We start from the raw sequence: 14,804 nt of genomic DNA on the forward strand, positions 1-14,804 counted from the left end.
CCGAGGGACTCAGGTGGAGGCCGCGAGGTGGGACACACTGTCCCTTGCCCTTCCCCTCCGCGGGCCGAGGCCGACTCGGCAGAGCTGGTGGCTGGGTCCGCGGAAGTGTCCCTCGGGGTGAAGTCGCAGGGCTCCCCCGGCGTCTGAGGGAGCGGAGGTCTCCCTGGCGGGGACGTTCGTGTCCCTGGTGAGCCCGCTTGTCGTGGAGCGCGTGGGAATTTGGGAGGGCCCGGTGTTGCTCCGGCCTCGCCCTTAGCCGCCCTTTGGGCACGTTTTGGCTCCAGGGGATTTCAGCCTCGGGGTTTGGGGGCCCGGTTTGAAGAATGGTTCGTGAAGCCGGCGTGGCTGACGGCGTCATCTCGGCCCTTCACTGGTAAGAGCTTTTGTTGGCCCAGGACTGGCAGTGGACTTGGTATTCCGTCCTGCCGTGTGGTCGCTGCGGTGCCAGTCTTGTGTTCCGGTCATTCGTTCATCGCGGCTCGTTCACTGCCCCGCTCCCCTCGCTTCGGGCGGTTGGCTGCGGGGACTGGCGGCGATCCCCGACCGCGATCGAAGTCAGGGTTCCTTCCTTCGCAGACAGCACGAGAAACAGCCACCGTGCAGGAGGACTTGGCGGCAGAGCTAGCTACTTGTAAACGCTTACGAAAATATTTAGTAAATATATATCACTTGGGTCTTAAGTTTTATTTATTTATTGCATATACAATATTTTGCTAGTTTGAGGTGTACAATATAGTGATCTGACATTTGCATGCCGTACATTGTGGTCATCTCACTAATTCTAGTGATCGGCGTCACCGTACAAATCTATCACAATGTTATTGACTAGAATCCCTTCACCTTTTCCCCCTCCCCTCTGGTAACCATCGGCTTGATTTCTTTCTATGAGTCTGTTTCTGGTTTGTTTGTTTGCTTGTTTGTTTATTATGGTACTTGTCTTTCGCTGTCCAACTTACTCCACTTAGCATAATATCCTCTAGGTCCATCAATGTTGTCGAAAATGACAAGCTTTATTCCATGTGAGCAATACTCCATTGTATATATGCACCACTTTGATCCATTCATCTGTTAATGGACACTTAGGTTGCTCCCCGATCCTAGCTATAGTGAACAATGCTGCAGTGAGCGCAGGATGCAGGTACCTTTTCAAATTAGTGTTTTCGTTTTCTTTGGCTAAATGCCCAGACGTGGGATTGTGGGTAGTATAGTAGTTCTGTGTTTAGTTTTTGGAAGTACCTCCATACTTTCCGATGGCTACACCAGTCTGCGTTCCCACCATCAGTGCACGAGGGTTTCCCTTTTCTCCACACCCTCACCTGCACTTTGTTGGTTTGTTGACGATAGCCGTTCCCACAGGTGAATGCTTAGGACAGCAGGTTGATAGGTAGGGTACTGCCTTTTCGCCCCAGTAGGTGGTGCCATCGCGTAAATTCCTGTTTTTTGCCTAATCTGCTCTCCTCGCGCCTCCGGGATTTCGGTGGAGCATGATGCTAGGAAATGCTGCGGAGCTGGGCGTCCCCTCTGTGACCGACTGGCTTCGGTTATGGGGCATCATCACTGTGGTGGGGCAATGTGGTGGGTGGTAGTGGACTGTTTTTTTGCGAGTTCCCACAACTACCCCCCCCCCCCCCCCCCCCGCTGCCCCTGTGTTTTTTACTTTTCCGGGCTCTGCGGGGCGGGGCGTGTGGAGAGGTGGGATGTTTGGCACTGTTGTGTGTTTGCAGCTTCCCAGCCCCTCTACCAGGTTCTCCGCCGTGGGGAGTGGGGAGGGGTTCTGCCCCTCTGAAGTTCCAGGCCGTAGTGCGAGTACAAGGAAGTATATGAAGATGGGCCAAAATGACCGCCACCAGACCGGTGATCCCCTAGAGCCCTGTGGGTGGGTTATTATTATCTCCAAAGATTTTATAGAACATTCTTGAAGGATTTTGTTAGACCCATCTAGAGGGCTTTGGGGCTTTTAAAAAACATTTACCACTGATATCTCATTATGTACACCCCCCCCCCATGAGCCCCCAATACAGAAAGAAGTGTATAGCAGGTGTTTTGGGAAAAATGCTTAATAAAACCCTAATTACTTGAAATCAGATCGAATTCAAGCATGGTCTTAAAGGTGGTGGAATGGGAAAGGAAACTTGAGATAGGGAATATAGTTGACAAGCAAATACATGGAGACAAGAGTGTGTGTAAGTCTAGGGAAGTCGAAGGATAAGGACGGCTGAGTTACCAAAGATCTTCAGTACAGAGAGGAAGAGTAGACTCCATCTCACTGGAAAGGGTTTTGCACAGGTGTCTAATAATAGTGCTATTTCTGAAGTGATTACCCTTAGATATGGAAGAAAATGTTTAGTTGTGGTAATAAGAACCTGGCTAAGGAAGTAGCGTTGGGAATAGGTTACAGAATGTTGAAGAAAAATTCAACAGAATGTGCTTAAGGACTGCATGTTAAAGAATGAAAGTGGTGGACTACTTAAATAATTTTATTAAAAATTTTTTTTTCTTTATTGATTTTCGAGAGAGAGAAAGGGAGAGGGAGAGAGAAATAGAAACATTGATGAGAGAGCACATCGATTGGCCTCCTCCTGCATGACCCCCACTTCGGATTTGGCCCACAACTTGGGCATATGCCTTGACTGGGAATCAAACCGGCGACCTCTTGGTGCATGGGTCGACACTCAACCACTGAGCCACACCAGCCAGGCAACATAAATAATTTTAAATTAACTTGGAAAATTGACAGAAATTTAAAAATGGACCAGCTAGCTTTTGGAAGAAGAGGATGGGAAGAAGTTGAATTTAGTTTTGAGGATACTGTGACTGAGTTATCTGTCAGATATTCATAAAAGTAACCCATCGTCCTGGCTGGTGTGGCTCAGTTGGTTGGAGCATCATACTGTACACTGAAAGGTCTTGGGTTCGATTACTGGTCAGGGCATATACCCAGATTCTGGGTTCAGTCCCTGGTTGGGGAGAGTACAGGAGGCAACTGATTGATGTTTCTCTCTCTTCCTCTCCCTTCCTCTCTCTCTAAAATTAATAAAAACTAAAAATATATCCTCGAGTGAGGGTTAAAAAAAACCTGTAGACAATGAGAAATACTGGACTCGGTTGAAAAGTCAAAACTGGGGGCAGGGAGAGGAAGGGAGAGAAAGAATTTCTTTATGGTGAGGACAGGACTCATTGAAACTGTGAGCATGAATTACCTTTTTAGTGTTTAAAATTCTGGTTTTGTTTCTTTTTATGTAGACCATGGATTCTCATGATACATCAGAATGGACTCCCAGACAACGCGCATCATCGAGGCTTAACGATCACTTTATAGGCGCCACCCCTCTGCAGAAGCGGTTAGAATCAGTCAGGAAGCAGACTTCATTTGTCCCGCCGTCACCTCAGAGGAAAATTCCCCAGTGTTCACAGTTGCAGGTATGCCTTTTGCATTCCTCTCTATTCCTCAATAATTGAGATTATATGTGAACAGAACATCTCAATTTTTAGGTAATAAAATAAATGAGAAACAGCTAAAAGAAACAGTTATTCACACTATCAGTACCTCCTTTGTTATGTCTTTTAAACCCCTTTAATCTGAAACATTTCCACTATATTTCTTTGTCTTTTATGACATTGACATTTTTGAAGAGTATAGTAATTCTATACTCTCGATTACTGGTCAGGGCATATACCCAGATTCTGGGTTCAGTCCCTGGTTGGACAGTAATTCTCTCCCCTTTTAAAATAGAATATGCCTCATTTTGTATTTGTCTGCTGTTTTCTCACGATTAGGTTGAACTTATGTATTCTTGGCTGGGATACTATATAGTTGCTATTGTATCCTTGGGGAATGACATCTGGTACCACAAAGGTGCTGTTAATTTTGATCACCCTATCAAGGTGTTGCCCAATGATTATTGTTGTAGTCTTCTCTGTAACTAATAAGTAGTCTGTGGGGAGACACTTTAAGATAATGCAAATGTCATGTTCGTCAGAATTTTCCCATAGACTTAACATCCATTGATAATTTTTGCCTGAGCCCATCTTTATCATGATGGTTACAAAATAATATTTTCCATCTTCATTTACTCCATATTTACCAACCAGCTTTTGGCATTCTATTTTAAGCCTTTCTCATTTCCCCTCCATTTATTTATTAGTATGAACTCATGAATGCCAGTTTTGCAAAGTTTTGTAATTCATTACCAAATTGTTTTGGTGTTTAAATTGGCCTGGATTTATCTGGTGGCATCATGCTCTGTTTGATCATTTGTAAACAACGCTTGAGGTATGCAACATCAGTAATTGGGGATTTTACTGAAATGTGAAATGAAGTCCTAGGCAATACAAGTTTGGTGTGTGGTTTTGAGTCACTTACAAGGAGCCTGGTGGATCTGTCACTCACACCTTCCTGTGACTTTGTTTTCTTGTCAGTGTTGTGTGCATGGTGTCTTTTGGATATGAGAAAATGTTTGCTTCTTTGTGAAAACTTTTCTACAGAAAATTACTAGTGCTGGTACTGACAGTGATGGTTTCTAACCAGCAAACAGATATTGTATATAAATTAAAGTTTGGAATGTCCGATTCAGTGTTCTCTTATGTCTGTGATACAGGTAATTTTGCCATACCTTTTGATAGTAATTAAAAATTTATAACTTTTATACAAAAGTTTGTAACTATTTTCATGAGTAATTTAGTCAGAGCAGATGTTTTTGTAAGTAGACAAGTAGTGAAAGTTCTAAAAGATAGCTGTGACACTGTGGGAGGAAGTATGGATTATATAGAAAAATTCAATTCAGGGTAAAACTAGGAGGCTGGAGGCGTCTATGAAGATGCTCAGTAATGCCAGAGGGCTAACACCAGTCTGTGGTTCTAATAAAGCGTGGCAGAAATACTCACAGGTATCTCTTTATTCTATTGAATTAGGCACTGTGTCATAGAGTGGATTTACTGCCAAGCAATTTAAAAAATGACTTAATTAGCCCTGGCTGGTTTGGCTCTACGGTTAGAGTGTCGGCCTGCGGTCCTGAGAGACCCGGGTTCGGTTCCCGCTAAGGGCACGTACCTCGGTTGCAGTTTGTCCCCGGCCCTGGTTGGGTCATGCGGGTGGCAGCCACTCGATGTGTCCCTTTCACATCAATATTTCTCTCTCTCTTCCTCTCTCTCCCTCCCCCTCTATCTGAACAAAAAAATGGAAAAATGTCCTCGGGTGAGGATAAAATAAATGATAATAATAATAAAAAAATAAAATAAAAATAAATAAAAAGTGACTTAATTAAAACCAGTCAAATTAGTTGCTCTAAGAATAATTGCTATCTTCAAAATCTGTAACTTGAAGATTCTACACGTGATACATAAGTGTTTATCCATTAATATTTATTGAACACCAGTTCTAGATGGCACTCTTCTAGGTGCTAGAAAGGTAGCAGTGAATAAAATCTATAAAATCCCTGATTTCATCAAACTCATACTCTAGTAGGGAAGATAGACAGTAAAAATCAGACAAATATATAATATCAGATAGTAATAAAGCATGTTAAGGAGTTAGAGTGACAAAGTTGGAGTGGGTGCAGGTGCTGCTTTAATAAGGTGGCCTCTTGAGTGGCATTTGAGCAAAGACCTGATTGAAGGAGAGGGACAGACCATGTGAACACCTGTGGGAAGAGCAGTCCAGAAGGAAGGGACAGCAAAAGTGCAGGCCTGCCTCCAGGATCTTCAGAGTCCTGAAACCAGTTTGGCTGGAGTGCAAAGACCAGGCACCCAGCCATGGATTTGTATTAAATACTTAAAATAACAATGATTAAGTTCTCATTTACTAAAGTTTCCTCATTCTTAAACTTCTTTTGTTCTGATTTTTTTTTTTTAGGAAGATGCTGATCCTCAAAAGGTTGCATTCCTTCTGCATAAACAATGGACTCTATATAGTTTAACTCCCCTGTATAAGTTCTCTTACACTAGTCTCAAAGAGTACTCTAAACTTCTGAGTGCCTTTATTGCTGCTGAAAAACAAAAAGGACTTGCTGTGGAAGTGGGAGAAGACTTGAACTTCAAGGTGATTTTCTCCACTCTCCTGGGAATGAAAGGAACACAAAGAGACCCTGACGCATTTCTCGTCCAGGTATACTATATAAGCAATGCTTGCTTCCTGGGGGAAAGAATCTGCCTTATGGTTTGGACATTGTGGTAATTTTTACCGTTTTTAAAATTCTTAAGCTTGTGTTTATAACCTCTTTTATTTCTTATTTGATCAAATTAAAGTAATTAAATATGGCATACCTAAAAAAAAAATTTCCTATTACAATGCAGAGTGGGGCAAAAGTAGGTTTACAGTTGTATGTGAAACAGTTTATTCTTGTATTATTATTTATTAATTACTGTGTTTTCCATATGAACAACTGTAAACCTACTTTTGCCCCGCCCTGTATAATCATGTTTATTTTAGAAAACTTAGAAAATACATCAAGTACAAAGAAAGTTAAAAACCACAGTTTAACATTTTGGTATATACACCTTTCTGGCGGTAGACAATCTGAATAGGCCGATATCTATTAAAGAAATTGGGTCAATAATAACCTTCCAAAACAGAAAGCACCAGGCCCAGATAGGTTCATTGGTGAGTTCTACCAAACATTTAAGGAAGAAAGTCTACTAGTTATCTATATTCTCTTTCAGAGGATAGAAGCAGAGTAGTGCTTGCTAACTCATTCTGAGGCCAGCATTACCCTAATACCAACACCAGACCAACACAGTATAAGAAAAGAAAACTACAAACCAGTATTTCTCATGAACATAGATACATCTATTTGGTTCTCTGTATCTGTTAAAATTGGGATCATATTGTCCATACTTAATTGCATTGAGGCTTATTTACTAATAATCAGTGTTGAAGATAATTATTCATATCATTAGGAATTTTACAGTTCTGTGGTTTTTACTAGAATTGTATTCCTAGAAGTAGAATTTTAACAAAATATGTAACATGTCTTACATAGTGTGATACCATGTCAAGTTATCTCAGAAATGTAACATTCTACATTCCTTCCTGTAGGCAATGAATAAAAGTAATATGACTGTTAATTCATAAAAAAACTGGATTTATTTGATTCATGCTTGCTACTTCTGTTTCTGAGTTAATTTGTCTTAGTCACTGGTAAATTAAATTCTGAAACAGTTGAACATGCATAATTTTGTTTGTTATAAAGCAGGGGTCAGCAAACCATGGCCTGCGGGGCCAAGTTGAATTTGCTGTTATTTCTGTGAGTGAGGTTCTGTTGGGGCAGAGCCTCTTTCATTTGTTTATGAATTACCTATGGCTGCTTTGGTGCCACAGCAACAAAGTTGGGTATTTGCTGTGGCCCACAAAGCCTAAAATCTCTACTAGCTGGTCCTTGACAGAAAAGTTTGCTGCGCCATGGTGTATGTAGGTCATGGTATTGACAAGGATCTCAAGATGCCTTGGGTTAGATTCAGCTGCATACAACAGAAAGCTTAAATGATAGTGAATTAAATAAGATAGAGGGTTATTTGCCTTATAAAAGAGGTGTCCGTAGGTAAGCTGTTCAAGGCTGGTCTGTGCTTTATGATATTATTAATAATCTGGGCTCCTCTCTTCTCTCACCCTGGAGCATAGCTTCCATCCTCAGGGCCCCTATAGTCTGAGATGGCTTTTGGAGCCCTAAATATGTGCACATAACAGCATGCCTGCCACTGAGTGAATCTTGAATGAAACTTTCTGAGACCCAGCAGCTTCTCTTTACATTTCAGTTGGTACTTTGCCAATACCAAGTAAAAGCACCGTTTTATTGTGGAAGGAAAAATAGATGCCGGGCAGACAATTAGCAGTCTGTGAAGTGAAGCAAGCAGCTGATACCTGGAGCAGTTACAGGTTTTGTGTGTCATCAGGCAAGCAGGTGTTCTTGTGAGGAATAGAAGCGACCTCTTGAATTTCTAGCATAGCGCCCTAGTAGTTTTCAAATTAAATTTTGTTTCTTGAGAGGGTTATAGGACTTTTAAGTTTAAAAAGTGTTGTAGACATAATATATGCGGGCTTTAAGATATTTGAGTCTCTTATAATCTCTTGAACAAGGAGGAGAACTAAAAACTGTTTAAGTGATCATCTCTAAAAGGATATGATACTGGGCTGTACTGGTCAAGGTTAATGAAAACATCTATGGCTATCTGGTAGGCACGTTTGTTGCGTCATTTACAAATTTAAAGTTTGTAGTCAGTCTACTGGAAAACATAATCAAGATTCTAAAAGATATCAGTGGATTAGCTTAATGGACCAAATTGAAAGAGATCGAAATATAGGATGAGGGGATTTACCTATTTACAGGAAAATTGAATATTTAGGGCTAATTTATGTAAAGCTTCAACTAAAAACCAGAAAACTGCTGCAATCTAAGATTGTATTAATAGGCGTATAATCTAGGTTAAAGATGATGACAGAAGAAATTATATTCACTTATGTTCACCCACAGAAAAGAATCAGAGAAGAGTGACCAGGATTATGTGAGACTTGAATGTATGTCATAGGAGGAATGGTTGAAGATATTGGAGACATTGAACTTGGCAGTACCTATGATAGGCATCATCAGATATCTGAAGGGCTTTGCCTATAGAAGAGACATGAGATTTTGATTTGTTCTTCATGCATGTAAGGAAGAAAGCAGGACCAGCGGGTGAAAACTCGAGGGCCTCACATGAAAGAACATTTTAAGCTGATAGAAAGCTGCCTTAGGAATTCACTGAAGTCTTCCTCAGTGCAAGAGTTCAAGAACATTGCATTTGGTGACCTTTTACTGCCCCTTCTAAAGTTGAGAGTGTTTTCCCCTATATTGTACCTGGTTGTACCATATTGGTATCCTTTATTTTGCATTTTGGTTGTATGAAAATCTTTCCATAGACCATGTCTCTAGTTAGTATATAAGAATAGTAGGAAAAAAGTCTATGAACTTGATAAACCCTAATGATTAAGGACACTATTCTTTGGTTTTTTATAAGTGATATAACATATCTTCTTATTTTTAAATGTACTAGTTAATTTTGAGATGATGTAATTTAGTAGTAGGTATACTTTTGAAATTAATGAACCTATTTTATTTTCTTTCTTTGTAGATTCTGTCAAAATCTCAATTGCCATCTGAGAACAGAGAAGGTAAAGTGTTGTGGACTGGTTGGTTCTGTTGTATATTTGGAGACAGTCTTTTGGAGACTGTTTCAGAAGATTTCACCTGTCTACCCTTATTCCTTGCAAATGGAGCAGAGACTAATACGGCCTTAATTGGAACCTGGTTTCAGCAAACTTTTGACTGTCATTTTAGTCCCTTAGCAATCAACGCATTTAATCTTTCCTGGATGGCGGCTATGTGGACTGCATGCAAAGTGGATCATTATGTGGCTACTACTGAATTTCTTTGGTCTGTACCCTGTAGCCCTCAAAGTCTGGATATTTCTTATGCCATACACCCAGAGGACGCAAAAGCCTTGTGGGACAGTGTCCACAAAGCAACTGGGGAAGTTACCCAGGAGGAAGTTGACTTGTTCATGGACTGCCTTTGTTCACATTTTTATAGGCATTTCAAAATTCATTTATCAGCCACAAGATTGGTTCGTGTTTCAACATCTGTAGCTTCAGCACATACTAATGGGAAAATAAAGGTTAGTTTGAACAAATCTAGTTAAGTAATTTTTATTGATACATGGTTTCCAAAATGTATGGATTGCATTTTCCATGTGGAAGAAATATACTGTATGTCTGCCAATTCAAGACAGTAGAGAGATTTTATTTCATGCTTTATAAAAGATTTGCTAAAAATTCTTTAGCCTTCTTGATTCAGCTATTTTTTTTTAATTGATTTTTAGAGAGAGAGGAAGGGAGAGGGAGAGAGAGAAACATCAATGTGAGAATGAAACATCGATCAGCTGCCTCTTGCATACCCATTATTGGAGATCAAGCCCGAAACCTGGGCACGTGCCCTGACCAGGAATTGAACTGGCAACTTTTCAGTACACAGGACAACGCCCAACCAAATGAGCCACATAGGTCAAGGCTCGATTCACCTTTATTATGGAAGGATACTATATGCTGTATGCTACAGATTTTGGTAATATGAATTACTCTGTAGTAACTTTGAAATCTTCAAAAAAGTTTCTTGTCAAACTTTGAAATATTAATCAGCCCGGCTGGTGTGGCTGAGTGGTTGAGTGTCAACCCATGCACCAAGAGGTCGCTGGTTTGATCCCGGTCAGGGCACATGCCCAGGTTGTGGGCCAAATCCCCATTGGGGGGCATGCAGGAGGTGGCCAGTTGATGTTCTCTCTCATCAATGTTTCTATCTCACTCTCTCCTGCTCCCTTTCTCTCTCTCCAAATCAATAAAGAAAAAAAAAAGAAATATGAATCAGATAACAAACGATTTTGTATGTTAGATAAGAAAATTATAGCCAGAAACACATAACTAAGATATCATCTTTATATTTTAGGCTTTTCTATCCCTGCTGGAAAAGAAATAATAGAGACATTATTTTACTGTTTATGAAGTCCTTATTAGAGGAAGTATCAGAAATCAACTGAGAGTAGGCCCTTAAATATATTAAAATATACCAGTTAATATATTTAAAATATGTTAAAATACAATCACCATAAACAGTGAATATTGGTTTTGTCACTGTGCTAGGAGTTTAACATACATTAATTGTAATCTTTAGAGTTACTCCTGTTAGGTGTTTTTCTTTGCATTTTATTTTATTTATTTATTTATTTTTATCCTCACCCGAGGACATTTTTTGATATTTTGTTCAGATAGAGTGGGGGAGAGAGAGAGAGAGAGAGAGAGAGAGAGAGAGAGAGAGAGAGAAAGATCGATGTGAAAGGGACACATCGAGTGGTTGCCACCCACACGACCCAACCAGGGCCGGGGACAAACTGCAACCGAGGTACGTGCCCTTAGCGGGAACCGAACCCAGGTCTCTCCAGACTGCAGGCCGACGCTCTAACCGCTGAGCCAAACTGGCCAGGGCTGCATTTTATTTTTAAAACAATGAAACTGAGGCCAAGATAGGGTTGACATGTGCAAGATTGCTTAGTAAGGGGAGGGATCAAGACTTGAATGCTTGCCCTGGCTGGTTTGGCTCAGCGGTTAGAGCGTCAGCCTGTGGTCCAGAGAGACTCGGGTTCGGTTCCCACTAAGGGCACGTACCTCAGTTGCAGTTGGTCCCCGGCCCTGGTTGGGTGGTGTGGTTGGCAACCATTCGATGTGTCCTTTTCACATCGATGTTTCTCTCTCTCTCTCTTCCTCCCACTCTATCTAAAATTAAAAAAGAAAAACCCAGACTTGAATGCTTGTTGCTGAGGTTCCAAGAAGTCCAGACTCTGCCTATAAGCACTGTATTAGTGCTTTTCAAGCTGGAGGTCACAGTGCAACAGGAGTTTGGGAAACAATTTTGGTAAGAGGCCAGCTTTAAAAACAAAGAAATAGAAATTCTATCACATTTGTTTGTACTGGGTCATGATGTTAAATTTATTTTGACATGATAAAGGAAAATGCAATTTTAGCACCTCAGAAGTTCAATATTTATGATGTCCTTATATATTTTTAAATTTTGTTTCCATATGCATATACTCTATTAGTAAACTACATTTAAAAACTATTTTATACAATGTGTTGTTATCCATCTATATATATGATGATGGTCCTTAAACACATTAATTTATCTGGTCTATTCTCTATCCAAGGACCTGTCTTGATGTGAGACACTAACTGGCTCTGAGGTTCAAATAGTGCCCTGATGATAGCTCACATGTATTAAGCACTAAATTGTGCCAGGCATTAGTAAGCATTGTACACATATTGTCTCCTTTAGCCTTCACAACAACCTATGTAAATAGTGTATACACTTAGATGGCCTATAAAGAGAAAACTAGAACACAGAAGATAAGTAGGCTCCCTAAGATCACACAGCTAATTAGTGGAGTCGGAATTTGAACCTAGTCATTTGTCTCAAAAGCTTATGCTTTCGACTGCAACACTGTACTGCCTCTCGAAAGTTCGAAATTAATATATTAGCCGTTTTGTTTCTACCAGATATTTTGGACTTGTATATCCCTTTGAGAAGAAAGAAGCTATGGAACCTCCTTCTGGAAAATGTAGATAATCAATTTGCATATAAGTCCAAGGGGTTCATAGATGCCCTTCCTCCCCTCACTACTTTTCTTTTTTTTTAATCCTCACCCAAGGACATTTTTGCATTTATCTTCAGATAGCGGGAGGGAGAGACGGGGGAAGAGAGGGAGAGAAACATTGACTGGTTGCCACCCACACAACCCCAACCGGTGCGGGGACAAACTGCAACTGAGGTACATGCCCTTAGTGGGAACCGAACCCGGGACACTCTGGTCCGCAGGCTGACGCTCTAACCGCTGAGCCAAACCAGCCAGGGCCTCCCCTCACTGTTTAGGCAGATAGCCCAAGCATGGAAGCCAGGATAAATGAGAACTGTAGTCTACTTCTAAGCACCATTGACTATAGTTGTGAATTTATTAAAGTCTTCATTAGATAAAATCTATTTGACTTAGAGCAGCAATGGTTTGGGTTCATATTCATATCTTAGCTTGCAGATATGGAATTGAAAATAAGCCTGGAATATTTATCAAGTACAAACTGTTTATCATCATAATTCTATTTTAAATATTGTCCTTTTTTTCTTTTTTCTTTTCAGATTCTGTGTCATAAATACCTTATTGGAGTGTTGGCATATTTGACAGAACTGGCAATTTTTCAAATTGAGTGAGGACTTGTGGGGACTACGTTATGGATTATATACCTTTTCCTCATTGATTATTTGCTTAGTCGCTATGCTGAGAAGGGACTACAGGAGAAATGGGCACCCATCTCTGCACCTGTTTCCTCACAGAGCCTTTGGAGGTTCCCAGGTGGACGCCAAGAAGGATCTAGAAGAACAGAAGGTGGTAGGAATGAACAGCCAGGTGCTCCTGTAATAGTCATGATGATCGGGGGGTGCCAGTCTCCAGAAATGCTGAGTTGTTATTGGCTATCTTTCTAAAAAATACGTAATGTTTATTATGTCAAACTTTTAGGATCCAAATGAGATATCTCTAATATTCAGTATTTCTGATTTGGGTCTCTAAAACCTTGCATCCCTTGCAAGCATTTTAGACTTGCATTCAAAGAGGGTTTCTGTCTCGTGAAGACATTTTCCTAGCACCATCTTGGTGTAGAGAATTAGCCATCAGAAAATCCTCTGCAAAGGAAACTAAAGATGAGTACAGATTTTTAAAGCCACTAATATGCTTCTGTTTTTAATATTATTTAATTCCTATTGCAATGTTGAATTAAATACTCACTTTTAAAATGAAGCAGTGTGTTTATCAGTGTCTTGGTGACAGATGTTTAATAAATGTCTCAGGAATGGGAAGTCATGGGCTTTTTCTCAAAGGTTACAAACCACCAATTACAAGAGTTATACAGACTGTACATTTTAAAGGCACCTGTGAACCTTTTTTGAGGGCAAAGATTTTCTTGTTTAATTTTCATGTCCCTAATTTGCTTTAGCACAGTGCTTGGTAAATACCTGTAGATAAAATGAATGAATTTTAACCAACTCTTCCATTTTACAGATGAAAACTATGAAATCTACCAATGTTAGAGACTTGCTCAAGAGGCTATATCTAAATCTCTTCTTTTTACTAACTGAGCATAGGAAAGTTTTGTTTACTTTAGAAACCATGTTTTTTAAAATCTTGTTTGGAGAAAAAGAACTTCAGTAAGCTGTCATTCTAAAAATAAAAACAAGCTTCTGGAGTGTGGTATTATTTCACATATATTAGGAATAGCAGAAGTAGTACAAAAAACATGGGCTTTGGAGTCAGACATTCATTCACTCAACTAGTATTAAGTTCCACTGTGTACTTAGAATTATACTGGGTAACAGGGATAGAACAGTGAAGACAAAAAAGGACCCCTGTCCTGTGGACATTGTATCGTAATGGAGGAAAGCAGAAGATATGAGAGGAATGTCTACAGAAAAGAAGGCAGTGCAGTAGGAAAGAGGGTGACGGGTAGGCCGACTGTACATGCAGTTATTAAAGAAGGGCTCTCTGAGGAAGTGACAGTTGAGCTGAGTCCTGGGTGAGGAGCAGGAACCAGCCACATGAAGATCTGAGGATGAGTGTGCTAGGCAGGTGACATTGCAGGAGGGAAGACCTCGGGACAGGCAAGGGCTCGATTTGTTTGAAGAGCAAAGGGAATCTGGCTGGAGCACAGTGAGTGAGAGAGGAGAAGTGTGAGATGGAGCTGAAGAGATCGTGCAGCAGAAACTTCTTCCATGGGTTCTGTCTCCCAGCTGTGGCTGGGCACGTGGCTGCCCGGAATAAGGATGACATTTTCCATCCTTTCTCTTAGGTCTCTGAGTTCTGACCCATGGCATATTGGTGGAAGTGTTATGTAGAGCTTCTAGAAATCTTCCTGACAACACAGCAGCCATATACCTCTTGCCTTCTTTTTCTTCCAGCTTTGCTATTTGGAACACACATAGAATGGTACTCTAGCTGCTTTTAAGTCACAGGGATTAGGGTCAGGTCCTAAGGATCAGGGAACATGGCCTGGAAGGAGTTTGTGCCCTGAGGACTTCTTGAAGCTGAACTGTGTCAGAGAAGTAAACATCCATCTTGTTTGAGCTAATGTTTTGGGTCTCTTGCTCATAGCCAAACCTAATCCTGATGTGAGGCAGGATTCCCACCATCTAAGTTTTCATAGGTACTGTGAAGACATTAGTTTTATTCTCAATGCAATGGGAAGC

The 14,804-nt window shown here is 40.6% G+C and overlaps 1 protein-coding gene across 2 annotated transcripts; it reads left to right on the forward strand.

Moving 5' to 3' along the window:
- Positions 1-263: 263 nt before the first annotated feature.
- Positions 264-12,891, forward strand: CENPL (centromere protein L). Of its 2 annotated transcripts, none has more exons than XM_036273523.1 (5): positions 264-373; positions 3,244-3,420; positions 5,852-6,103; positions 9,103-9,645; positions 12,705-12,891. In XM_036273523.1, the coding sequence occupies exons 2-5, from the start codon at positions 3,247-3,249 to the stop codon at positions 12,774-12,776; spliced, it is 1,041 nt and encodes a 346-aa protein (XP_036129416.1). In that variant the 5' UTR covers positions 264-373; positions 3,244-3,246; the 3' UTR covers positions 12,777-12,891. The 2 variants fall into 2 exon arrangements, with proteins under 2 accessions (XP_036129416.1, XP_036129414.1); XM_036273521.1 differs by lacking the exon at positions 264-373 and adding an exon at positions 1,477-1,562.
- Positions 12,892-14,804: the final 1,913 nt, after the last annotated feature.

Source organism: Molossus molossus, unplaced genomic scaffold (genome assembly GCF_014108415.1).
Source record: "Molossus molossus isolate mMolMol1 unplaced genomic scaffold, mMolMol1.p scaffold_m16_p_20, whole genome shotgun sequence".
Lineage (NCBI taxonomy): Eukaryota > Metazoa > Chordata > Mammalia > Chiroptera > Molossidae > Molossus > Molossus molossus.